General features: G+C 43.4%; 2 protein-coding genes across 3 annotated transcripts in view; both read left to right on the plus strand.

Moving 5' to 3' along the window:
• Positions 1–27,849, plus strand: part of LOC147302735 (protein NLRC3-like) — a 330,634-nt gene that overhangs the window by 6,835 nt on the left and 295,950 nt on the right. The window lies entirely within an intron of this gene.
• On the plus strand, positions 1,567–13,078 carry LOC147302736 (protein NLRC3-like). 2 transcript variants are annotated; one of them, XM_086284438.1, is made up of 4 exons: positions 1,567–1,840; positions 1,945–3,730; positions 10,613–10,786; positions 12,880–13,078. In XM_086284438.1, the coding sequence occupies exons 1-4, from the start codon at positions 1,567–1,569 to the stop codon at positions 13,076–13,078; spliced, it is 2,433 nt and encodes an 810-aa protein (XP_086140564.1). The 2 variants fall into 2 exon arrangements, with proteins under 2 accessions (XP_086140564.1, XP_086140563.1); XM_086284437.1 differs by lacking the exon at positions 12,880–13,078 and adding an exon at positions 4,847–5,098 and having other exon boundaries at positions 10,613–10,780.

Here is a 27,849-nt window from a genome sequence, read left to right on the forward strand (position 1 = left end):
AGGTGTTTGAAATTCTGTGACCACTTTGTAATTTTAGTTTATATTTTTAAAGTGTTTTTATTTGTAGTTGCCTGTATTTTTATTACACTGTGTGTAACGTGGTGGTTTGTGCTGTTTGGGATTGTTTTGGTGTGTTTGTGTCAGAACATCAGATAAATGATTTCATCACATTTTAAAAGAAAGTATCAGGATAATAATCTGAACTGAGTCATCAGAAATAGAAAGATGGTCTCAACAGGCCACTGAGCTGATCTCCAAAGAAATGCAGAAGATTGAAGAGTCCGAGGCTGTTTATTTGTCACAGGCATCGTCATACACGTACAACACAGTGAAATGTGCTGAGCTGCTCCTGTGACTGGACAAAACATTAGAAACAATCATTAAATGAAATAATGAAACATTGTGCAGATGTAATGTTAAAGTGCTTTGTGCCACATTAGCACAGCATGTACTGACAGAGCAGTGCAAGCAGAACAAAGCAAATGAGCAAAGTGATGTAAACAGAGTAACTGAACAGAGTGAGCAGAGTAATATCAGCAGTAATGAAGCAGCAGGATCAGTGTAGCAGCGTGTGACGTCATAATGAATCAGGTATGATCTGAAATATGACAGTGAGACAAGAACATGATGTAAGGTCCTGTTTAAACCCTGATGGTGATGCTATGAGGGGAGCATGTTCTGATTTAGGACTTGGATGGTCTGAGGATAGAAGCTCCTCTCTGTTTGTGTCCTGATGGTGCAGAAGCTTCTGCCTGATTGTAGAAGGAGCTGAAGCCAGCATCATCCCAGAGGTGAAGCTCCTCTGTGTGCAGACCTGAGGTCAGATTCCTCCAGGCTGATGTTCAGGATCTACAGAAACGTGTGGTTGTAGTTATTGCTGCACTGTGTGCTGACAGCAGATCCTCAGAACAAAGCGCTGCACACGTGTTCTTTACAAACATCTGTACATATAAAATATGGATCATGGCAGTGAATGAACACGTTTCTGTCATTTGTTTCATTGGCTTCTTTTTTCTGCCTGTGTTCATGTGATTAATGTCTAACACATAAACAGGTTTGTAATCAAACATCACATCATCAGGGAGGCATCATGAAACAAAGTTACTGCTGGAGGCTGAACTCAATTTGGTGGCAATGTTCAAAAATATCACTCAGATCATTTCAAAGCTTTTAGTTCTTCTTCTTCACTTCTGTAAAATAATAGAAAGAAAATCAGAACCCAGAAGTTCACTTCCTGATGACTGAACTCTTTCAAAATAAAGCTGAAAGCTCTGAATGTGACACCGCTGCTCCACCACAGTTTTTAGAGGAGGTCAAAGGTCAGTTGAAAGTGATGGATCCCAAACTTCCAGTACATCCAGTGAAGGACATAATCAGCTCTGTGATGAAGGCTTTTACTGTGGAGTTTGTAGGCTGATCACTCTGTGTTTAATAAGACAGGCAGGAACAGCAAAGGAAACTTGGATTCTGAACTCAAACACAAGTTTCTCCACTTTGACTTTTCTCTGTGACCATCAGAGCTTCTGCACAGTGTCATCAAATCTGGATGTTTGTCACTGACAGTCAATGATTTTAGTGATAAAGAAATGTGTTCACAGAGGGAGGAAGAGGAAGAGGAGTGGTGTCTGTGAGGAGGAGCAGCTGTCCTGCTGTGCTTTGTGTCAGGACGTCCTGAAGGATCCAGTCTCTACCAGCTGTGGACACTGGTTGTGCAGACAGTGCATCTCCTCATACTGGGACCAGTCTGCTTCATCAGGAGACTGGTCCTGTCCCCAGTGTGGAGAAAGATCCAGAAGCAGAGCTGGACTGCAGACAGCCAGTCAGAGCAGCTGTGTACAAAGTAAGACTGAACATCTGTCTGCTGATGGACTCATTTCTGAAAACTGGACTTCTTGTTGTTGTTCAGACATTGAAGAGTTTTCTTTCTGTTTTTCTTTCTTTCAGCAGATGTTGGTCTGCAGGAGGTTTTAGATGAACATAAGATCAGTCTGAGGAGGAGATGTGAACGTGTGACTGAAGGAAGTGATGAAACAGGAAGTAGAACCCTCCTCAACAGGATCTACACTGAGCTCTACATCACAGAGGGACAGAGTGAAGAGGTTCATAGCCAACATGAGGTGAGGCAGCTGGAGACAGCTTCCAAGATGGACGCCCTCCATGACACTCCAATCAGGTGCCAGGACATCTTTAAAGCCTTACCTGACCAACAGAGACCCATCAGAGTGGTTCTGACCAACGGCGTGGCTGGTGTTGGAAAAACCTTCTCAGTGCAGAAGTTCACTCTGGACTGGGCAGAGGGCTTGGAGAACCAACATGTCAGTGTGGTGGTTCTGCTTTCATTCAGGGAGCTGAACCTGATCAGAGATGAGCAGTACAGTCTTCTGGAGCTGCTCCATGTTTTCCATCCAACATTACAGAAGGTCACAGCAGAGAAGCTGGCTGTCTCTCAGCTTTTGTTCATCTTTGACGGCCTGGATGAAAGCAGACTTTCATTGGATTTCACCAACAGGAAGCTGCTGTCTGATGTCACACAGAAGTCATCAGTCAGCCAGCTGCTGACAAACCTCATCCAGGGGAATCTGCTTCCCTCGGCTCTCGTCTGGATAACTTCCCGACCTGCAGCGGCCAATCAGATCCCTCCTACATGTGTTGACAGGCTAACAGAAGTACGAGGATTCACTGACGCCCAGAAGGAGGAGTACTTCAGGAGGAGATTCAGTGATGAAGAGCTGTCCAGCAGAATCATCTCCCACATGAAGACATCCAGGAGCCTCCACATCATGTGTAGTATCCCAGTCTTCTGCTGGATCACTGCTACAGTTCTGGAGCACATGTTGACTACAGAGCAGAGAGGAGAGCTGCCCAAGACCCTGACTGACATGTACTCACACTTCCTGCTGGTTCAGACAAAGAGGAAGAAGAACAAGTACCACGAGGGACATGAGACGAGTCCACAGGAGCTGACGGAGGCTGACAGGGAAGTTCTTCTGAAGCTGGGGAGGCTGGCGTTTGAACATCTGGAGAAAGGAAACATCATGTTCTACCAAGAAGACCTGGAGCAGTGTGGTCTGGATGTGACAGAGGCCTCGGTGTACTCAGGAGTTTGTACAGAGATCTTCAAAAGAGAGTGTGTGATCTTCCAGAAACCAGTCTACTGCTTTGTTCATCTGAGCATCCAGGAGTTTCTGGCTGCAGTCTACATGTTCCACTGTTTCAACAACAGGAAGTCAGAGGTGCTGAAGAACTTCTTGGGAAAAAAATACAAAGAGTCATCTCTGGATGATTTTTTGATGGAAACACTAACAAAATCCTTCAGGAGTAAAAATGGTCGTCTGGACCTGTTTGTTCGCTTCCTTCATGGCCTCTGTCTGGAGTCCAACCAGAGACTCTTAGGAGGTCTGCTGGGTCAGACAGAGAACAGTCCAGAAACCATCCAGAGAGTCATCAAGAATCTAAAAGGAAGGAAGACAAAATCCTCTCCTGACAGAAGCATTAACATCTTCCACTGTCTGATGGAGATGAACGACATCTTATTATCTCAGGAGATCCAAGAGTTCCTGAAGTCAGAGAACAAATCAAAGGAACTCTCTGAGATCCACTGCTCAGCTCTGGCCTTCATGCTGCAGATGTCAGAGGAGGTTCTGGATGAGTTTGACCTGCAGAAGTACAAAACATCAGCAGAGGGACGACGTCGACTGATTGCAGCTGTGAGGAACTTCAGAAAGGCTCGGTGAGTCCAGATGTGATCATTAATATTATCAATTAGTGATAGTTTAGTTACTCAGTCACACAGTAATAAATTCTGCTTTATTTTGTGTTCACAGTGAAGAGTTGTTTTCATGCTTTTAAAAATGTTTTGTTTTTTATCAGAACACTACATTTGTATTATTCTGGCAGAGACCTTGGTAGGAGAGTGCACCTTCACATGTATGTGGGTGTGTAACTGTGAGCTTTTCACCACGTCGTCGGTTTTTAGTCTTACGCTGAGTTTGCAGTCTGACATGTTTTATCTGTGTGCTGTTTCCGCTTGGTCGTGTTAACACGGTGCAGCAGACAGTAATGAGACTGTTGCTCATGTCTGTGCTGCTGTTGGTCTGTTAGCATTGCTCCTTAGGAGAGAAGACTGAAGTGAGACTTTACAAAGAACGTGTTTGTAGTAAAGTGAAACTGTGTGAAACAGTGAAGATGGTCCAAAGCAGCCTCTGTTTGTGCTTCTGATCACTGCTCTTTCTGTCTGATGTTATTGTCTTTATCTGGGCTCTGATTGCACTTTCTTAATTTTTCCAACTAATTATTGAACGTGTGAACAATCACATTATCTGTGACATCATCACCATCAGCATATGTGCTTCAGTTCTTTAGTTTTTCTTTCCTCTGTACTAAAGAGCTGAGATGGACAGCAGTGTGCCAGCATACATCCAAAATTAGAGTCAAAGGTCACTGCAGGTCATTATTTTTATACTGTCACCACTCGTGACTCCGCCCCTTTACAACAAAAGTCCCACAAACAGCGTGTGAGGTCACGAACACACCACAGCATCACCAAGTCACAAGGACGAGGCTCTGACAGGGACGACTCACAGCAGGAAGAGGTCAGTCTGTGCCCGTTGGCAGAGTGTTGGGCGTGATCACGTCGTATCTGCATTATTTGGTACGATCATCATAGAAATGATCAGAAATCATCACCAGACGAGAAGCTGAGCTTTGATTACTTGATGCCAGCATCATCATCATCATCCCTGGTGGTTGGTGACGTGTAGCAGCAGTGAGTGGGCCAGAGTGATTTGTGTGTTTGTTTTTCTTAAAGTGGATTGTTGAGTCATTCTGGCTCGTTTTGGTTTCACAGCCATCCTCCTCACCTGGATGCTGACTTGCCACTTAGTGAGAGCTCTGTGGAGATCTTCAGGTTCGCCAGTATAGTCGAGAGTCACTTTTATTCTTTTGGGACCCGACGCTGGAGATGTGGAGCTCACAGGGGCCTTACTTGCCGAGTTCTTCAGCGTGATTTCTCCACGGTGAACAGGTTTACCGTGGAGCACAAGAAAGCTGACCTTATTGCTTCGATGGAAACGGAGTAAGGCCGAGTTTTAGGACCACGGTAAGAAAAATATTCCCGATCATTTTAAGATAAAGTCGAGGTTAAAGTCAAAATTGTATTTGGAGAAAAAAGTTGAAATGTGGAGATTTGATGTTTCAAGACAAACTGCCAGGTTTGCTGTCCCCTCTACAAAACGCTTTGTTTAGATGAGTTAGTGAAACAAAGTGATCCACCGTCTTATGATAATAACTTTATTTCTAAAGCGCTTTCAAACAAAGTGCTGAACCAATATTTCATCATCCAGTTTTGCAGCATCCATCCTCTTTATTGTATGAAGGTGGAACCATCGATAACCTCGCATCCGTCCATTACAAGACATTTGATTTTGTACAAATCTTCCAGATTTGTGTTTTTCAGCTTTCTGCACCATCCTTTCAGCATCTTTATACTTTTCACCACACTGTGTTTATATAACACATGGATGTGTAACAGGAATCATTTCCCTTCTTTAGCTAACACCACTGCTGAAGTTTCACTGACTCAGAGAGTACAGCAGCTGTGGCACTTTGTCCTGAAACAGCAAATCTCCACATTTCTTCTTTATTCTCAAAGTCATTTTCACCTTTAATGTTGAAATTAAGGACATTATTTTTTCCTTAATGTGGCATGGGCCTTCTGTATAACAGAGACCCAGCAGTAACTAGTGAAGCCCAGTGTGAGGGTCTCTGTCTTTAAAATAATGAGAGCTGGTGATAAAGTGGTGGTGAGGGAATCACGGCTGAGACTGAACTTCGATCCGCCTCCCTGCATCCTTTTTACTTACCAAGAGAGTTTCCACAGATCCTTGTTACTGATGTGTACGTTCAACTGAGGGCGAATGTGGAAGTCGCCACTCAGACCACAGTAACGTCACACCAGACGCTCCCAGTTTATTTTGTCATTTTAATCAATGTACAGTTGGGAGGTCGCTCGCTGACGTTTGTTATAGCTCCATCAAGGAACCTAATAAATCTTTCTGTGGAGCTCTCTGTGGCATGTTTGACTGAAATGTGTTTTATTTGGTTCCCGTCATGAAATCTGTCTTAAAGAGAACTAAACCTCAGTGCTGGTTCTGGTGTGGTCAGCGAGTCCATCCAGACCCTTCAAGACTGTTTTTCTTGGACTGATTAGGACTTATTTCAAAATGCTTGTGTGACTTGGATAAATTTACAGACTGTGACAGCGAATATTCATTTTTGTGAGGACCTCATAATCCCAAGAGGGTAATTTGTATATGTCCAAATGATAAGCTTTGGAAAATATTATTAATTATTAATGCCTGAGTTTCAGAGTTCCTGAGATTTGGGAGGAATCTATTATTGTGTCTAAATCTATAAATATTTTTGGCCTGTTGCTTGTTTTGTAATCAAAACCTGAGAAACTTTTGTGTGCCAAAAACAGGACGTCCTCCTATTGGCTTATAGAACATGCAGGGGTGTGTGCACTGTGCTCCACATAGTTATGAAGATCTTGATTAACCACATTAGCTTCACATTAGTAACTTTGTCCTCGACAGCTCGGCCATCTTCAGAACCTGCCCGGGAATTGAACTGCACATGTGCACTGGCTCCAGACGTGGGGTTGTCCTGCATAGTCAGTGGTGTCAGTAGATCATTAAGTAAAATAATATATAACTTAGGCACGTGCAGAGGGGGGGGGCTAGAGGGGCTTGAGCACCCGCCCCTTTCCTGATGGGTGCCCAAAGTGCCCTTTTGTTGAGGCAACTTTTTAAAAAAAAAATTTTTTTTTTTTTTTTTATGTGTGTGTGCGTGCGGAGTCCTGTCTGTGCCCCTCAACAATAATATTTAACTATTAATCACAGTTTTGCTAAATAAAAGGATCTGGCTTGCATCAGTCACATGATCACATTTAACCAATGATCGCCCTTGACGGCAGAACGCGCTGGTTACGAGCCGGGAACGAGCTCACAAAGAGCACGCGCATTTGTTGCGGTCCGGAGCTGTAGGAGAAACACAAGTTAACTCAGAGACACAGACTGATGCGACAAACCCAGTAAGTAGCTGTACAGCGTACACTGTAGTGTGTAGCACACAGGAGTATTGGCTTATTACGTACACGTTGGTAAGTTGTCTTGTGGCAATTTGACGAACTGAAACAAACGAGCGTGCTGTGTGTGCAACAGCGTGACAAACATTACCTGTCCTTTTATTAACTGCACAAGTAGTGCTGGTCACAGCTGCTGGCTACCTGTGTAAGGCTGTCATGGGTCTGTAGCTCTGTCACCGTTTTAGGGAACATATTTAGTTTTAAAGTATTTAGAACATAGTTTTAAAGTAAGGCTTTTCCTGCCTTTCTGAGGGGATTATATTTCACTAAAAAACGATCTAATATGCATGTCCACATAATAATTATTATAATTATAATATATTAAAAAAACACACGCTGTATTTTAAAGAACATACATTAAGAAGCAGATTATATTAGATTTATATTTTAAATAAGACAAAATTTGGATTTTACAGCAGCAAAATGATTGTATCTCTACAGTTTAAAAATGTAATAAGCTTTGCCCTGCACAGAGTGGATAGTGAAACAAATGGAATCATCATAAATACATTATTTCATATTTATTACTTCCCCCTCCTCATTGCTTTATTATTGTAGCTCTAGTAATAAATAATAATGTAAGGATTCTGGATCAGCACCATTATGCCCATAGTATATACAGTATTCTGAAGAAGGTCTAAAATGTCACTGTGTGTGCATGTGCTTGTTTTATGTATATGGATTTTTTTTTTAAATTATTACTCATGATATAACATTGTCTAGACATGCCTGGTAAGGACATGAGGAGGAAACAGTAGGAGCTGTGTGAGGCTACTAAAGGCAGTGCTATAACATTTTTCTCTCATCATTTTATTATAGATTAAGTGCTGGAGTTGTTAGGTGTGGATAATTAGATTATAGTTTATTGCAATAGCAAGTTGTGCCTTGTTCTCACATAGCAAGTGGAGAGTGATATATGAAATGATGGGATGGAAGGAAGAAGAGAAGCAAAGAGTGATTCACAGGCAGAGCCTAATTTCTTTCTCACAGTTTTTTGTTGCCTTATGGTTCCAAGCGCTGTCACCAATCTTTGCATTTTGTTATTATCTCATGACACTTGTTTAATCAGCTACCATCTCTCCTGTGGACTTTTTAATGTCTAGAGTCTCAGATAAACACAGCCCTGCCCTTCCCATATTAGATTCTTGATGAATGTGTGTTGTTGTTATTCAGCCTGGTTCAATGTGCCCCTTTTTAACTTTGAGCACCCGCCCCTTTAAACTTCTCTGCACGGCCCTGATATAACTAGTAGGGGTGCAACGATATTCGTATCGATATTGAACTGTTCGATACAGTGTTTTTGGTTCGGTACGCATATGTATGAACAATACAAAATTTGTAATTTATTTTATCAACTTTCCTTCTGACGATGCTGTCTGTGTTGAGCGCTCAGTGAATCTGCGTTCGACAGCATCATCAGAAGGAAGAGCACAGGGCAAGCTAGCGAGACAGAAGTTAAGCTCTCCTTGCAACATGGCAAATTGAACCTCCCCCACCCTCATTCAGATCTGGCGTTTGGAATTATTTTGGTTTTCATATGACGTATGACCCTGAAGGTAAGCACGTCATGGACTAAAGTAAAACAGTATGTTGGATGTGCCACGCAATGCTTAATTACATGGGTGGGAACTAGTGTGTTAGCGCAGTTAGCTCGTTAACGTGTTGGCCGTCTAGCCCCATGCACGGCGATCAGGGGTAGCTCGTTAACGGAGATTTGCCGTGTTGTGGCGTTAAGGTCATTTCAACGAGATTAACCTGAAAGCACTAGTGGGAACACAACGAATATGACTGCACATTTACACCGACATTATCCTAGTGCAAAGACAAGTGGAAGCAGACAAAAACAACAAGCATGCATGCTACAAACTTTACCAGAGTCATTTAGACAGCCGTTAGCACATGATTCTCCTCATGGGGACCTGATATGTTTAATATGCTGCTGAGAATATAGCCCAGAAGAAGCATATAGTATAGCTTTTATTTTGGAAAGAGACATTTCTCTGTAATAAACTCTCTTTTCCAAAGATGAGTTATTCCTCAATCAGATACAGGGCTCGCAATATCGCTAGCCCGACATCCCGGGGCTAGCGATTTTTCCAGTCGGGCTACCAAAATCTATCTCTGCCCTGCCCGTCGGGCTATTGTAGGAAGGAAAAATATATGTCAATGCTTTTGCATTCCTTCGGAAATGTAGCTGGGTAATTATGTCATTGGCATCGGTGAGCCACTGTCAATATGTGACATATTGAAATCGCATTTGAATTTGCACTTGTTTTTTGCTTTCATTTTGCAATCGCACGAACTGTGTATAGAGAGCGACAGCACTGATTGGTGAGTGATGATAATTTGCGCACCAATTCCTCTGACATCGTCTTATCAATCCTTAGCTTACTATGCAAACATGACAAGTGAAATCTCCCGCAGCAAGCTTAAACATGTGAGAAGTTGATCGCGCAGAGAATCGCTGAGCGTTATGTGAGTGCGTGTGTAAAAGCAGCAGAATATATATTTTAGTTCTGCTGAGCCAAATAAGACAGGTCAGGGTGAACAAGTGACAGCCAAAGAAAAGCTTACCGCAAAACGGAAAAGTAATGACAAATCAGACTATAAGGCAAAAAGAAAGTGCAGCTTTATGGTTTCATGGACAAAATAATTTCTGTGGCTGCAATATGACGAGCTAAATAACCAGGGCTGCACATAAGTGGTCCGCAGGTGCACATTCGCTGTCAAAAATAAAAAACGCGCACAAGGGTTAGGGTTAAATTTAAAAACTGTACTTTTCAGTTAAAATATATATTTATAATTTTAATAAATGACAAATTAAAAAGGCATGAACATTTTTTTTTGTATCGAAAAAATATCGAACCGTGACACCAAAGTATCGAACCGAACCGAACCGTGAATTTTGTGTATCGTTGCACCCCTAGTAACTAGATTCCTTTGAAAGAGCAACAGCGATTTTATGTCCAGTGATGAGATTTCTGCTCCGTTTGGTGACAGTCAGCAGATTTTTCCTGAGTGTGGACGTGAACAGTCGTACCTGACAGCAGCAGGTAGCAAACAGAGATCGTCTTTCCAGCTGGAACTCTTCACTGAGCTGAGCTCATTCAAAATGTTCTGGATTCAAGACAGGAAACAGTCCACATGTGTGTCTTCACTCTGACTCTGGATCAGATCTCAGTGACAGACTGTGGACGTTATGGAAGCCTAAATGTGACACCATCTTCCTCCTTCATCTGCAGATTAAAGCCAAACAAAGATTCTCATTAAAAGTCTGCAGGTCTGAGAGAGACTCAATCGTTGTGTCATGTCAAACACAGTAAGAGGAGCTGAAGCACAGATGTGAAGAGCAGATGTTCATCAGATTATGACCTCACTCTGTTTTGTCTTCATATACATTCAGTCTGTGTTTATAATGCAGACTTTCTGCTTTTATAATAACACGTTTTGTATTTTCTATGATCACAGACTGGCTGACTGTGGACTCTCAGGGACTCACTGTGAAGTTGTGGCCTCAGCCCTGAAGTCCAACCCCTCCCATCTGACAGAGCTGGAGATGAGTAACAACAAGCTGCAGGATTCAGCAGTGAAGCTTCTGTGTGCTGGACTGGAGAGTCCAAACTGTCGACTGGAGACTCTGAGGTGAGTTCACTGACTGCAGCTGTTGTTGTTTTTCTATATTTCAGATCTTTGATTGATGTTTGAAACGTTCTTTAGTTCCTAAATGTTCAGGATGTGTCTGAAGACAAATGTGAAGAAGTTTGAGTGCTTTCAGAAATGTTGTGTCTTTCCAAACGACTGAACAACAGCTTTTCCTCTTGGCTGCAAATAGAAGTGACAGACTTGAGCAGGGTTCATTTAAAGGCTGACAGAAGTGGAGTGGTGACGGGGAGATGTTTGTCAGGACAGCTTTTCAGCCTCCACAGGTTCATGTTGTGCTCCATCAGTCAGTGAAGATGAAGTCAGTACTGGTGAGGCTGTAGAGTGTGTGAGGGATGTGAATGAGGCTGTTGGAGATCTGATGATAGCAGATAAAAACAGGCTGCAGAGACTTTGAGCTTGTGTGGAAACAGACAGAGAAAAGAAAGACATGAATGTCAAAGCTAATAAAGGTGAAGTTAGGAGCTGTGATGATGTTCATGTATCAGAAGCTGATCGGGCTGCTACAGAGACGACCCACACAGCTGCTGTGGTGAGGTTTGTGTTAAAGCAGAGGAACACAGGCCCAAACATGACAGCAAAGCAGGTTTCAGGCTCTGTGAGAGGATTTCAAACAGAAGCTGGAGAAGAGAAAGGACTACAGAAAGAAGGCAGCTGAGACCAGTCCAAGTGTTTCCATGGAGCCCAGTCTAACATTCATTTATACACTAACGTACAGAAGTGAACGGGAAAATGAATCCATAGTTTCAAATGTAGAAATAGTTCTCAGTTCATTTACAGAGTTTAATACAGTTCATGAGGAAATGTTCAAAACAGCAGCTGAGAAGAAATCTGCTTCACAAAGTTGGATCCAATTCCAATAGTTTGTGATGCACTTGAACGCAGCGTGAGCAGTTCACTGCCTAACCCCACAGAGACTGTCAGTCTGGACTTTTCTTTATTGCTATTGGCTGTCAGTGAGATTTCAGAGCAATCAGAGACTGTGGGTCTGTGTATGAAGTATAATTCATGTGCAGTTGTTGAAGTTGTAGAATGAGAAATGGCAGTTTGGGGTATTTCCTGCTTTCATTGTCCTGCTTGTGCTGATGAAAATGTTTATTGACGTGTGAATTCATTCTTCAACGCTCGATTCTGCCTGAACAACGTGAAAACTTTGCTTTGTGTAACACAATTCAAAGCACTGAAGCATCGACTTATTTCATTATCCAACAATGAAAACAGGAAACACAGACAGCTGGCCTTCAAAGTAAAAGCTGCTCCTTTTGAAACATGTTGGTGGTAAAATGTAAGAAGAGCTGAAGCACATAAATGATCTACGTGCCAAAATATTAAACACAGTTGATATATTTGTGTGAGTGTTGTGATTCAGGTGTAGATGTAATAATGTACATATAGCAGAGTTTCCTCTTCTAGATCAGCTGATCAGAGTCAGGCCAATCAGCTCTGAGCATGCTCAGTCTGAGTTATGGAGCCACATACTATGATTCACCATGGCAACGGCATGAGCAGAGGCTCCGTGTGAATCCAGAGGAGCAGAAACATGAATGATGACAGTAGATGATTGTGTGAAAGTGCTGGAAGAAAATGAGTGTGTGATGTTCTTTCAGTGTTGCACTTTGTAGACGCTCCCTGAGCACTAGTCTCACAGCCAGCTGCACATAGAGACCAGTGTTGTTAGTCCAGGTCAGAAGATGACTTGTTGGAATGAAAATGAGCTTGTAGTTTGTCTGCTTTAATAATGTGACTGGAAAAAGGTGTTGGACTTCAAATATGTCCATTTCTGTCACACTTCACCTTTAAAAGTGAAGCCATGTGGTTCCTGGAAGGAAAAACACGACTTTTTCAAGTCTTTGTCCTGTTTTTATGAGAAATGTACGACTTTAATGTGAAACATTCAGAGTTTTTTCTCTTGTTGTGTTTGTTTGAAGCTGCTTCCTGTTGGCTTCAGCTGTTTGGAGTTTCCATTTTCTAAACTTCTACATTCTGAACCTTCTTCAGCTCTGAACAGATGATGAAACACTGAATGATTTCAAGCTCTTTGTCTAATAAACTTACATCTTTCATTCTTTATACAGATTGGAGAGCTGTGGTTTGTCAGAGATCAGCTGTGATTATCTGGCAGCAGCACTGAAGTCCAACCCCTCGTATCCCACAGAGGTGGACCTGAGTGGAACCTACAGCAACCTGAAGGATCCAGGAGTGAAGCATCTGTGTGATTTGCTGGAGAATCCACGATGTCGATTTGAAACTCTGAGGTCAGTCAGCATGTTTTAGTTGTGCTGAGATGAATATGATGTGAAAGTTGTGCTGACACTAAACTGCAGACATCAGGCTGATATTATACTGATCCACACTGAGGATCTTCATGGTAAAGTCTGTTTTCTTCTTCTCTGGTTTAGTCCATTGACTGCAGCAGAACAATGTTCACATTTCAAACAGTGATACTCAACGTATGGCCCGCGGCCCACACGCGGCCTGCCCACCTTTCCTGATTCAGAGAGAGGGGACCCTGATTAACTGTGTAGCTTCTTCCTCACAGTTCTAAGTATCAGACACAACAATGAATAATCCACAGCTGACTGTCTTTAGCAGGTCAAAGGTCACGGCACACAGCACTCTGTGAAACAGTTTGGAGCAGGAATTCTTGCACATTTACAAACTGACACTGCTGCACGGCATGCTGGGTAATGCTAGCTGCTCAGGTATGGGCGTGCTAATGGCTGTGAGGCTCTGTGGCTGCAGAACACCGAAGAAGAGAAAAGAGAGGTGGAGGATGAAGAAAAGAGGCGGAGATGAAGCAGAAGTTTTGCTCCAGAGAGGAGCTGTGTCTGTGTGGGCGGGGCTCAGGCAGCTCCGCCCACACAGTGACAGTGAAGCAGGTGAAGAGTAATAAATGAAGACAGCAGACAGTATTTGATAAGCTGATGTACAAACATGTAGGTCGTGTCCAAATTCATGGGCTGCATCCTCCTGAGGCCGCATTTGTAGACCGATTACGTCACAGCGACACGTCGAAGGCTGTCCAAATTCGTAGACTCCTCCGAATGCTGCCAACAAATGCGTCCTCCTTTTCCCCGAATTTGAAGGATGGGTCGGGTGTGTCCTTCGTGGCCTACCATATCCCAGAATTCATAGCGTGGCCCAGCCAAACTCCAGTTTCCAACAATGGCGGCCGCTACTAAGTTTTAAAATTACTCATACTAATCTTTTTCGGTCACAAAATAAACTTTTAACATATTTTCAGGCGAGAAAGTAGCTGTGTAAACATCAAATATCTGCTCGGTTTATCAAGATACCGCATATTTGCAAAAGTGCTTCGACGTTTTCGGAGACGTCTGCTACCCACCAGCTCGATAGCTCGCCGGGAGCTCGAGGGTCACTGAAGCCGCCGAGAACGGCACAACTCCCGGCACATCATTTTCAGATCACCGCGGACTTTCGCTACTCAGGTTAAACGTGATATATAAGTCACTTAGACAACCTCAAAATGTTATTGTTTGGCTTTTTTCAGTGTTTTGTTTGTTCGTGAGTAAATCGGTTTGGCTGAGATTAAAGTTATTAGATTAGATTAGATAAAATAAAACTTTATTAATCCCCCAGGTGGGTTCCTCCTTGGTCTTTACAGAGCTGACTAAACGTCGAACAGAAAACTGATTAAACAGAAGTATGAGACGGTCGAGAATTTACGCCAGTGTCCTGTTATATTTTAGATAGCAAGGAGCAGACGGCCGAGTTTATTAAACTCCACCGAGACAGCGGTGACGCTAATCAGAAGGCTAGACCGTCCAATTTCCCCAGCCGTTTATTTCCAGCCTACCCGACCTTCTGAGGACCCAGCCCACGTAGACCGCAAAGGCCGGGTCCTCGGGAGGATGCAGCCCATGAATTTGGACACGACCGTAGAATGATGGTGGCAGCTACAGAAACAGGTCCATACAGACTGAAGCGTGTCTCAGTCTGAATGTACACTGCTGTTATAAGAGCTGTGGAAACTCAGGTCAAAAGGACGTAACCACACTGCTGACAGTTCCAGGACATTCACAGAGTTACAGCATCATTTGTGACCATAAAGACAGAAAGCTCATCCAAATCCTGGGATTAAAAGTCTGTCCTGGTGGTGTCCAGTCAAACACGTCTCTGTGAAAGCTTCAATCCAACAGGCTCCAAAGTCCTTCTGCTCATTTCCTCGCCGGGTTCTTGATGCTCCTGTACCATCTCTCTGTCATCCTCCTCGCTCACTCTTTGCACTCACAGTCTTTGTGCATCATTAACACTCACATGTGGAAAACCAAAGTTTTACTGGGCAGAAGATGATCATCAGTGACTCTGTCTTTAAAACACTCTTGTTAGAAATGTGCGACTTTAATGTGAAACATTCAGAGTTTTTTCTCTTGTTGTGTTTGTTTGAAGCTGCTTCCTGTTGGCTTCAGCTGTTTGGAGTTTCCATTTTCTAAACTTCTACATTCTGAACCTTCTTCAGCTCTGAACAGATGATGAAACACTGAATGATTTCAAGCACTTTGTCTAATAAACTTACATCTTTCATTCTCTATACAGATTGGAGCGCTGTGATTTGTCAGAGATCAGCTGTGATTATCTGGAAGCAGTGCTGAAGCTCAACCCTTCGTATCCCAGAGAGGTGGACCTGAGCTACCACAAGCTTCAGGATTCAGGAGTGAAGCAGCTGTGTGTTCTTCTGGAGAATCCACAACATCAAATTGAAACTCTGAGGTCAGTCTCCACGTTTTAGTTGTGCTGACACTGTCGATCTGTGGAACTAAAACCTTTATACAGGAAGTCTGGTTCAGCTCTTTGTAGACCTTCTAATCTCTGATGCTCTGAGTCTTACTCAGTAGATGATGCAGAGTTGTGAAGCCGATGTGGGTGAGGACACTCGCCCAGCTCTAACTACTTTGACGTCCAGGCGGCTTCCCTGCTTGTCCTGATACAAACAAACCTGAGTAACCTTGCAGGTCAGATCTCATCAGTCACACCTGTTATGGCAGCTCTCCTCTAGATTGTAGTTCTTGTTAACCTGGGATGGTTTTAGAAGCCTGGACCACAGACTGCAAGGGAAGATATTACTGGGAAAGGCCAAAGCAACCTATTAGACCCATTAAACACTAACATAGATGAATACTCAGATTTAAACCTTTATTGTTTCACAAAGGGTTAAAAAGGGAACGTCCACAGTTTAGACTGCAGCAGATTTTATTAAAGCAGTTTGACAGGAGCAAAGCAAAAACACAAAGAATAAGTGTTTCACATATTAATACATATAACATAATAATAAAAGAAAAGCAAAAGAATGATACAAAAGAATGAAAAAGTTGTCCAGAGCAGCAGGATGTCTGAGGTCTGCAGAAACACAAAAACACAGCAGCTAAAAATAGTTGTTGAAAGAAAACGAGGTGGGAGCTGCTGATTCCTGAGCTTTGATACTGGATTAGCTTCAGTAGTTATTCCCATCACTGCTGTAGGAGCTACATTTAGTCACAGCTGATTGTCTCCTTTGACCAATCAGAAGACTACTGTTGTAAAAACAAGCAGACAAAGAACCAATGAGAGTGAAGAACAGGATAAAGAGCTCGTGTGATGGAGGCAAAGCAATAATCAGCAGACTGTAGCAGTTTCTATCTGGATGAAAGTAGAAGGAGCTCAGCGGAGCTCAGTCCCATATCTTTGTTCAGAAACAACATCAGTGATTTCCTGCTGCTCGAGATGATTCCAGCAGCTCTCATTACAGCAGCTGATGAGAGAAACAGCTGATGGCTCACAGCTCGTGCACTGTTGGATCTCCAGATGTTCACGTGGCTGAAGTCTGTGAAGAAACTGTGGTCCACGTAGTTCACACGGCCTCAGATTGGACCGAGCTCCCTGGATCACTGCAGCATCCTCAGCTGGTACATGGACGTCTCTGCTCCTCAGTCTTGGAGCCCCTGCAGGTCCATCCACACCACCAGGGTCTTCTCACTCACCTTTCCTTTGTCCTCGTCCTTCATCGGCCGTGCTGTGTCTTTGTTCCTGCGGTGTTGTTCCCACGATGCAGCGCTGATGTTCCCTCCTTGAATGCACAACAAGTACGGTGCTGGTCTTTCTCGGGTGGAGCAGAGACAGATTGAAGTCTTTCAGGCTTTAGTGCCGACTTCCCTGACAGAGGCTGGACTCCATGGTCTGCACAGGAGGCTTCTACACTGTGTGGAGGTGACTCCTGGACTTGAAGACAGGCTGCAGGTACATGTGTGATGAAGAGGACCTACAGCAGTGTGATGGAGCTGCAGGTGTGAAGGAAGTCCTGCTGTCCTGTCCCACCCTCATCTTTGCTTCCTCTGTCTTCTCTGGACTTGTCCTCCTGTTTCAGAAACAGCACTGCTTCATGCCGAGGGTGGACGGGAGCGTTGGCTCTGATTCTTTTACCGTCCACCACAAGGAGACACTGATGCTGACCTCCTGATTCATCTGCATGTGTTCTGCTTCACACTGCTCACCTCCACCAAAGACTTCACAAACATCTTCTTTCTTTGAGTCCAGTTTGTCCCACAAACACTTCCAAATCTCCTCCTCTGAGATTCTGCAGCTTCTTGCAGTGTGACTCAGCTGACTTCTGACAGACCACAGACTGGCACAGCATCCACATGTGTCTCCTTTCAAACAGGCTCTTGATGTTTCCTCCCACATCATTCTGGCCTCTCAGTCTCCTTTGTTCTCCAGCTCTGTAGCTCCAGCTGGTGAAGCTTCAGTTTTCCATGTTGGTAACAGTAAACTACAGCCTCTGCTGTCAGCTGGGTAACTAAACAGAGCTGCAGCACGTCTCTGCGGTGGTGCTACATCCAGCCTGCAGACGGCCGTCTACATGTTGTAGTGGTTTACAGTCACCAGGGGGCGCTGTCCCAGCCATGCAGGCAGTGGGCTGCTCTGCTTGTGCTGTTGTTGGTGAAGCTGAAGTGAAAGCGAGAGTTAAAACACTGAACAGTGTCCACTGAGCTTCTCATGCTATTCTCATGCTCAAAGAAGTTTAACAGGAAGGACGACTCGTCCATCAGGCGTCCAGCTGTCCGTGACGTGTCCACAGCAGAGTGTGACCGAGGCTTCATGCTAACACGCACACATGAAGCTAATACCACCACGAGCAGCTGCTCAGTGGATTTGGAGGACAAATGTCTGCAGCTTCTCACAGGCAGTATGCAGAATGTGGATCTCCACAAAGACTGTGGAGAGCTCGTCCCACACTCTAAATCCACACTTGTCTGCACAAAACTTCTCACACGTTCCCGTCACAAGTGTCTTCTAAGTGAAGCTACCAGGTTCAGGTCGAGCTTGTTTATCTGGAGCTGCAGGAGATGATCCATCCTCACAAAGCAACACAGCAGATATGCAAACACACAACACAACCAAAGGATTCTCTCTGCATGTCTGTGGCTGATGCTGCTGGAACGAAGCTGTTTGAAACCTTGTTGTTCTGCACTTTGGGACCAGAAGAGGAAACTGAAGCTCTGTGCAGAGGGTCCAATGGAAGCAGCCAAGCACTGTAAGTGTCTGCTGTACAGGGATGCTGGTTCAGCTGTGGCTCAGTTTCACAGTGTGACTCAATAAAAGCAGCAGGAAGTCAAAGCTTGATGCTTTCATCAGTGTGGAAATAAGAAAGTTTCCTGTGACAGACGCTGGAGCTCTTTCACTCTCAGCTTCACAGTTTCAGCTTCAAACTTCTTCCAACATGTTTCTAACACGGCCACATTCCACCTTAATGGAGCTGATATCTTGTGCATCAGCACATTTTCTAAAGGCAGCGATCACATCTTTAGTTTTGGATGTTTAACTGCAGATTGTTTATGTGTTTATAGCACATTAATTACAGCAGCAGCGTTGACCACAGTGCTGTACAAGAATCCAAAATAACGATTAAAATAACTCCTAATATTAATATCACACATCAAATATCAAATAACTCTCATGCTGTATTAAAAGCCAGTGAATACAAATGTGTTTTCAGAGCAGATTTACAGAGACTGACAGCAGGAGCTGGGGCTGTTCGATAGAACGATGTATATATGATGACCATATGAAAACGTCTATCGTTTCATATCACGCTCTTTGTTTCCTGCTTATGTGTTTGTGTTTTCCAGATAAAGCTTTCAAAATAAATCTGAAGATCCTGTTGAGAGTTTTCAAAATAAACACAATACAGTACTGCGGTCGCTCGTTTATCGAGTTACGTTCTAAAAATAAGTCTCAGAATGAAGTAGCAGCTTTATGTTTTACAAGTATTATAGAAGTTTTAAGGCAGTTAAACCCTCACTGCACACTTTCTACACTTTTCTCAGACAGGCATGAACATTTTCACACTTTTCTCTCTTGTTTAAACAAAGTTCAAACCTTCATAGAAAAATAAGTTCATTATTAAAGAGTGAAAGCAAAGTGTTTCTGAAACGTGTCAAATCAGCCTTTGCTGGCATTAAATGAGCTTCTGTGTGAGGAGCACTCGTCCATGGCCTGGGCTCCTCGCTGTCAGGTAAAGTTTCATAAAGCTTTTGAGTTTTTCTGCAGATAATGTTGGTGTCCAGCACGATGTTCTTTTTCCTGCGGTCACTGAGCCACAAAGCCAAAGCTGACTCCATCCTTACGATGTTCTTGTTGTGGACAGTTACAACCTTTTTGCCTCCTTGTTGAAACTATGATGGTCAGCATCTTCCTCTGCCTTTGGCTGCTACCACAGGTGCAAAACGTCTCGTCATCATTGTTGTTTGTTGGGACAAAACGTACAAACATACAGTGCAGCACTGCAGAGTCACACTGCTGTAAATTTGAACACATTCTGTACTGTACAGGAGACACAGCACGAGATTGGCTGACAATGGTCTACAGCCAATCAGGACGCAGAACACAACGCGCTGTAAAAAACAAAAACATGCAAAATTGCACAAAAAAGATCAGCGAAACAGCGAGGCCGCCAAAGGTGAACTGTGTTACAGCGAGGGACCAGCGTATATGTGGTTGTTGGGACGATAAATGTCTTTGAGCTTGTGTCAGAAGACGAGCTGCAGCTTTCTGGACCAGCTGCAGTCTTGCCAGGCAGGTCCCACTAACTCCAACATATAAGGAGTTACAATAATCCAGCTGGGACGTCATGAAAACGTGGATCGCCCGTTCAAGGTTTTTAAAAGATATAAATGATCTCACCTTAGATAAAAGCCTCAGTTTGAAGAAAGACCGCTGTACAACTGAGCTCAGCTGTTTTTCAAATTGCCGTCAAATATAAGCCCCAAATGTAATAATGCGATTTAATAAAAGAGCTGAACCAGTCTAATAGAGCGCCCTTGATGCCGCCATGCTCCAATGGTGAGGTCAAGATGCTGTGGTCAAGGCAGCAGTCAGATCCAAAAGCACAGCTGAGTCTCCTGATCAGTGGCTGATAAAAGATCATTAAGAACTTTTCAAAGTGCAGTTTCAGTGCTGTGAAGAGCTTTAAAACCAGACTGAAACCTTTACAACAGATTGCAGCTGAACAAATATAATCTTTTACAAAATCTTCGACAGGAAGGGAAGCTTTGAAATAGGCCTGAAATTTGAGCGGACAGAGGATCCAGATCAGGTTTTTAGTACAGGCTGTACAACAGCATGTTTAAAACAGGCTGTACAACACCTGAACTAAGACTGCTGTTAAAAATCGCTAAGATGTCGGAACCGACAACCTTTAAAATCTTTTTAAACACGTGTTGGAACAACTTCATTTGGACAAGATGATGTCTTTATAGCATCACATCGTTCCTCCACCTGATCAAACCACACAGGCTCAAACTGATCAAAAACAGCTGAGCAGGTGAATATTTTAGCCCCGGTGCGATCTCGGGCGAGAGTATCGATGATGGCCAAAGGGCAGCGTCCAGCTCTACGGCCGCTGAAGAGCAGACTCAACAGACGCGCGTGATGTGGATCCTACTGCTCTAAAACTGGAGCTTCTTCAATCCATTAAAGAGGACATTAGTACGCTGTTAAAAGAAGAAGTCAGAAATGCATTGAAAGAAGATTTTGACAATATAAGGGCTGACGTGCAAGGACTGAGAAATGAGATCGCTAACAGCATGGCGGCGACGTGCGGCAAAGTTGATGGAGTAAAGGTTAGAGTGAAAGAAGCTGAGGATGGGCTGTCAATGTGGAGCGATGAGGTGACCACCCTGCAGTCTACAGTAGAGAGTATGAAGGAGGAGCTGTCTGACCTGAAGGATAAATGTGATGAAGGCAGGAAGCGGAGAGCTAACATCCACATCATAGGGATCCCAGAGGGCCTGGACTCGAGCTCCTCCACGGCCGTATCCGTGCTACTACGTGAAGTGCTGGGTATGGATAAAGACGTTATTGTCGACCGCTCACACAGGAGCCCTATCCTGAGAAAGCCAGCTGGTAACCCGCACGCCGTCATAGCCGAGCGTCACTACTACCAGGATTGTGTGGCTACGCCGTGCCAGGGCCCAAGCCCCGCTTGAGTTTAACGGACAACCTATTGCAATATTACGACTGGGCGATATGACCCAAAGTTCATATCTCGATATTCTTTAGCTGGGTGGCGATATACGATATATATCTCGATATTTTTGAAGCCAGAAAGTACGAACAAAAAGAGAGTTCTTAGTCAAAGCTGTGTCCCAAATCTCACACAGGCACATTTATTAACATACAGTGTAGATGTACATGAAACAATTACTCAGGAATAAATGATCAGCATTTATTAAATAATAATGCTCCATAAATAAAAGAAAACAATGTTGTTTTTGTGCATAACAAACAGCTCACAATCGTGCAGTCAAAATGTAAACAGACGCTGAGCATAATAACAAGCAGCTGCTCTGTTCCCAGGTTCTACTGCGTGACTGACAGCCTGGAGTTTGAAACCCTCTTTGTAACCGTGTCTCTTACAGGTGCCATTTATGGTCCTTATACACACTCAATACAGTAATATTACGTTGAAGCAGAGTACGTATCACTCCGCGAGGCTCCTCGTAGCTGTAATGCTCCAACAATCCATCAAGCGGTGCGGCCTCGTAGCTGAGCAAAGTCGTACCAAAACATCTTTTGAAAGGTTTCTGAGCGCCGTGTAGCACATAAAATCGGTTCGAGGTCAGTAAGCACAACCAGAATTCATCCATAAGCCGCACTGTCGATTTATGAGAAAATTACAGGATTTTAAGTGCAGAAAATATAGTTTATGGTTTTCCTTTGATCTTAGCAAATATCTACGCCTCTAATTGGGACGATCACAGATTTTTCACTAATGTCTTTGCGCGGCTCCCCAATATGTCATCACACAATATCATCTTTGAGGGAGACCTAAACTGCTCATTATCTGCTATGGACCACAGTTCACACAAAAGTACACTTAGTCCAAAGTCAGCATGCGTCATTCAGAGCTTTCTTGATAATTATGGGCTGGCTGATGTATGGAGATTTCATAATCCTGCTTCACATCAATACTCTTTTTTTCTAATGTCCATAAAACATATATTTGTATAGAAAAACGTCTCCCTTTAGTTACAGAATGTGATTATAAGACTCTGGTGATTTCTCCTCTTGTTTTTTCAATGTGTATTCCTGATGCCTGCTCCAACTATCAGCCATGGAGATTCAACTCAGTGTTGTTAGCAGATGAAGAGTTTGTCAGTTACAAAAGGTCTCAAAGAGATTTTTTTTCTATCAATCAGACCCCAGAGATGTCATCATCAGTCATTTGGGAATCTCTAAAAGCATCTGAGAGGCCAAATAATTTCATTTTGTGCCAAACAAAGTGCAACACTGAAAGAACATCATCCATAAATATTGAGTAAGAACTGGACTCTCATACAGCGAGACTCAAATGCCTTTAAACATCAGCTTATCCTGCTGATCCAAGTCCAACACTGAGTTTGTAAAAACATGTTTGTCAATCATTTTGTTTGGTTTCTGAGGAAAATGATTCAATAAGTTGCTGCTAATACACAACAGTTCATCATATTTCCTCATAACCCTCTTTTGTCTGACCATTTGATCCCATTTGAATTTGCAATAAAGGATCCACAGAGTTTGGTGACAATAATGACAGTAGATGTTTGTGTGAAAGTGCTGGAAGCAAATGAGTGTGTGATGTTCTTTCAGTGTTGCACTTTGTAGACGCTCCCTGAGCACTGGTCTCACAGCCAGCTGCACATAGAGACCAGTGTTGTTAGTCCAGGTCAGAAGATGACTTGTTGGAATGAAAATGAGCTTGTAGTTTGTCTGCTTTAATAATGTGACTGGAAAAAGGTGTTGGACTTCAAATATGTCCATTTCTGTCACACTTCACCTTTAAAAGTGAAGCCATGTGGTTCCTGGAAGGAAAAACACGACTTTTTCAAGTCTTTGTCCTGTTTTTATGAGAAATGTACGACTTTAATGTGAAACATTCAGAGTTTTTTCTCTTGTTGTGTTTGTTTGAAGCTGCTTCCTGTTGGCTTCAGCTGTTTGGAGTTTCCATTTTCTAAACTTCTACATTCTGAACCTTCTTCAGCTCTGAACAGATGATGAAACACTGAATGATTTCAAGCACTTTGTCTAATAAACTTACATCTTTCATTCTTTATACAGATTGAAGAGCTGTGGTTTGTCAGAGATCAGCTGTGATTATCTGGCAGCAGCACTGAAGTCCAACCCCTCCCATCTGAGACAGCTGGACCTGAGTAATGACTACTCCTGGTTTTCGACCAACAACAACAAGCTGCAGGATCCAGGAGTGAAGCATCTGTGTGGTTTCCTGGAGAGTCCAGGATGTAAACTTGAAACTCTGGGGTCAGTCAGCATGTTTTAGTTGTGCTGAGATGAATATGATGTGAAAGTTGTGCTGACACTAAACTGCAGACATCAGGCTGATATTATACTGATCCACACTGAGGATCTTCATGGTAAAGTCTGTTTTCTTCTTCTCTGGTTTAGTCCATTGACTGCAGCAGAACAATGTTCACATTTCAAACCTTCAAAGAAGAAGAAAAATCCTCCACTGGAAAATTCACTGTGAAACTCTCAAACTCTTCATTGCACCTTAAAGTCTGTCTGACACTGAAATCCAAAGCAAAATGTGCGTTTGCTTTACAGACAGCAGTCCAACACAAACATACACACATCATCCAAAACACAGTCCAACATCCAAATCTCCTCCACTGCCAGCATGAATGATGGGAAAGAGAAGGAGGAACACTCTGACATTCAGGGTTAGAATGAGTTTCATCAAGCAGACTGTGAAGATCAAAGCTGCATTAGAAAGCTTACATGAATGAATGAGTGGACAGAAGTGGACAGAGATCATCTGAAGCACTTCAAAGGCTTTAAATCAGCACATTTCTCTTTATTCTTTATCAACTCTGTTAGTTTCTCTCAGTTTTCTGTGGAATGAAGCTAACAGCAGGCTAATAAGATGCTGACCAATAGGTTTCTATTAAAGGTTGTAATTTGTATATGAAAAAGTGCTTTGGCTCAGCAGGGATCAGCTTACAGGTAGAATACAGCTGCTGGATGGGATTAGCATGTCATAGCTATCTACCAAACTGCTAACTGGGGGATTTCAGGCCATCTATGGATCATTTTTGCTAACTGTTTATTCAGCTTAGGCTCACAGGGCTGCAGCCTGTGCCCTAGCTGTCATAGGGCAAGAGGCGTGGTCCACCTGCACAGGTGAGCAGTCCATCACAGGGCCAACAGAGAGCGACAGAGAAGCACTCCCTCACATCCACACCTACAGCCAATGTAGAAGCACCAATGAACCTAAGCAGCATTTCATTGGACTGTGGGAGAACATCCAACCTCCACAGAAAGGCCCAGCTGACCAACAAGCTTCAACCTACAACCTTCTTGCTCTAAGGCACTAGTGCTAACCACTTTTGCCCATTTCAGCCCAAATCCTGCATCTTCCTGTTTCTGACTCCAGGCCAGCTCCACTAACACTTTCTCATCAGACACTGCCACCTAGTGGAGGAAGTCTTAGTTCCATTTGAAGCTTCAGATTACAGTTAGTTCCTTTACAAAGAGGTGGAGGTGGTGGGGCCACAGCACCATCATCACTGAGTGCCATAGGACACTTAACCTTTGTTTCCATATGCTGGGAACTTCCTGTTGTTCCAAGGAGGACTGGAAAATGTGTGAAAATCTCCCAGTCAGTTCCTCACAGCACACTTCAATCATTTCCCTCCCACAGCATCAGGACCAGGGCTTTTTCTCTCTTTGGTCCCACTAAGAGATTTCCACACAAACACCTCATCAGTGGGACTCTCAGAGCTACCAGCCCTTTGCTACAATCACAAAGCTCTTCATTGAAATCAATGATATCAAAGCTGGAATCAAATGAGTCCAAGTCTTCTGCTGATTCAGCATCACATTCATCTTTGCTCCTTGTTCTGCATCCCCACCATGGACTTCATTCCTTTCCAAGCCAGCCTTGAGTGTCCTTTATTCAGCTCATCCTCTGCTTTACTTTTACACCTGATTTTAGCTGCTTTATCTCTCTTTCAACAGGTTTCTGTGCCTCAATCTTTTTCTTCTCTCCCTCATAACAAGACAGCTTCTTCTGCCTGAGAACATGTTGGAGTGATTTACTAATCCAGGGCTGCTTATTGGGGAAAATACTTCCTGTTTCCAAAGTAATCCCCATTTTTCCCAGAAAGAAATGTCAGTAGAAATCGATGATCTAAGTGAGAACATGAGCCTTTAAAAAGTCCCAGTGGGTGCAGTCAAAGCAGTCCCTCAGTCCCAGTATAGAGTCTTTGGTCCAGACTGGAACAGCTGTGTGCCCAGTTTGAGCTCTCTTCAGTGCTGTGACCTGACAGACCCAGAGGGGCCATCACATCACATTTAGAAGCTCCCCTGATGGAGCCACAACACATGTCCAATACTTAGTCTGTCTTGTTGGACCAACTGGAAGAAATGATTCAAGGACTTAGTCACAGAACAGAGATTCAAATCTCCAAAATCCAACTGGCTGCATCAGGACATATAGTCTGAAACTCTGCACAGTTTCCTGTTTGAAGCTGCTTCCTGTTGGCTTCAGCTGTTTGGAGTTTCCATTTTCTAAACTTCTACATTCTGAACCTTCTTCAGCTCTGAACAGATGATGAAACACTGAATGATTTCAAGCACTTTGTCTAATAAACTTACATCTTTCATTCTTTATACAGATTGTGGCGCTGTGGTTTGTCAAAGATCAGCTGTGATTATCTGGCAGCAGCACTGAAGTCCAACCCCTCCCATCTGAGACAGCTGGACCTGAGCATCAACAACCTGAAGGATCCAGATGTGAAGCAGCTGTCTGATCTTCAGCAGAGTCCAGACTACAGACTGGAGACTCTGGTGTAAGTAGAGTGATGGAGTGAGTGGGTGGTGCTGTCAGCAGTATTGTACTAAACACAGTCAGTATGAAACAAAGATCCAGTGTTTCCTGTAAAGCTGCAGCTTCTCAGTGAAGCTGTGAGAGGAGAACGGTGACAGGCTTCAGGATTGGACACAAACACTTCCTGTTTCTCACCTTTATGGTCACCATAGTAACGGCTGACACGCTCTGATCAAACACTGTCAACAGCCAATCAGCTCTCTGAACAAAGCAGCACGCAGACCAATGACTGCATTGATTTCCAAGTTTAAAGCAGTGAAGAACACAGTCTGTAGGTGAGGAAGAATTTAGTGAGAGCAGATGTTTGGATGGAATTCCTCCAGTTAACAGCTGGAACCGTCCATCTGGATTGTTGGGCTTGTTGTTGGGGTTCCTACAGAGCTCAGAGTGGACACACCAAGGTTCTTCTAATGAATGAAAGTCCAAACTCAAACTAGGAGGGAAAAACATTTTCAGCAACTTCAATAAAAATCCAAAGATTAGAAAAAGTGAAGCAACAATGAGTCCTAGTACAGTCCCAGCACTGACGTCCCTGCTGCTCTTTATACTGGATGTGCTGCATCACTGACTGACAGCTGATGAAGAGTCTCTGGAAACACTCGTTTATCTCCTCTGCTCTTCCTCCTTCTCTCTGCAGGTGGAGGCCATGATGGTAAACAGGACGGTGTGTGTGCTGAGAGAGGAGCAGCTGTGTCCTGATGATCCAGAGAGGTTGAAGCAGCAGCAGCTTGTGTGTAGAGACGCTCTGACTGGGCCATGTTACTGGGAGGTGGAGAGGAGAGCTTCATCCAGCAGTGACTGACAGAGGAATGAAGTGCAGATGACTGTCAGTGCTGCAGAGTGAACTGCTCTGAGAACAGCTCCACTGTCAGACACAATGTAGAGTCCAGCATCAGCCCTGTGTGTCCCTCTGGATCTGACAGAGGATCATCAGTGTATCTGGACTGCTCTGCTGCTGCTCTGTCCTTCTACAGTCTCTGCACAGTCTCTGTCTCACTCTGGAAAGATTTTACAACTTGTTGTAATTACAGAACGTTAATATAATATTCAAACATGTGATCTTCTCTTTATTTCTGAATCTTTACCAAATAAAGAAAAACCAAACTAACAAACAGAAGCTGTCGTGTCCTTTTTCACCACATCTGTGAATCTTTTCTGTGTTTTTCCTCTTTTCCTCCTTCCTGCAGCTCCATCTTCATCATTCTGTGTCCAGTATATGTGAACACGTCCAAAGCATCTGAGCCTCATGTTACCCGTTTGTGTGAGTTACGCCTGTCGTTGTGTTGTGGTGTATAAATAAGGGGCAGGAGACAGCGCTGGATCTCTGAGTTCTTTACTCTCAATTTCTGCAACATCTGCAATATCTAGAAATGCAAACCTGTGAGCTGTGTGTGTTGTGCGTCTGCTCGGCCACCTCTCCTCCGGCCGTGCTGGAAGCAGCTGTGCGTTTGACAGTTTTATCGACTCGACAATAATCGAACAAATTAAATGTTCAAAAATATCAACTTAAGCACTTCAAAGTCAACAAAAAGCTTAAAACAATGAAATAATATTTCACTGACAAAACAACAGCTCATAAGAACGATACACAAAATAATACAGAAACAAACAAATAAAAGTTATTAACCAGGATCCATGTTTTTGTCACAAACACTGAATCAGCTGA

The sequence above is a fragment of the Aulonocara sp. 'chitande type north' Nkhata Bay genome, linkage group LG23, assembly GCF_057382095.1.
Source record: "Aulonocara sp. 'chitande type north' Nkhata Bay isolate Kocher_YH1m ecotype deep benthic linkage group LG23, A_spYH_male_GT1.1, whole genome shotgun sequence".
Taxonomy (NCBI): domain Eukaryota; kingdom Metazoa; phylum Chordata; class Actinopteri; order Cichliformes; family Cichlidae; genus Aulonocara; species Aulonocara sp. 'chitande type north' Nkhata Bay.

Coding starts and splice junctions, on each gene's coding strand:
- LOC147302736 (XM_086284438.1), top strand. CDS start 1,567: ATGATTTTAGTGATAAAGAAATGTGTTCACAGAGGGAGGAAGAGGAAG. Junction 1,841..1,944: donor TCAGAGCAGCTGTGTACAAA/GTAAGACTGAAC, acceptor TCTTTCTTTCAG/CAGATGTTGGTCTGCAGGAG. Junction 10,787..12,879: donor TGTCGACTGGAGACTCTGAG/GTGAGTTCACTG, acceptor TTCTTTATACAG/ATTGGAGAGCTGTGGTTTGT.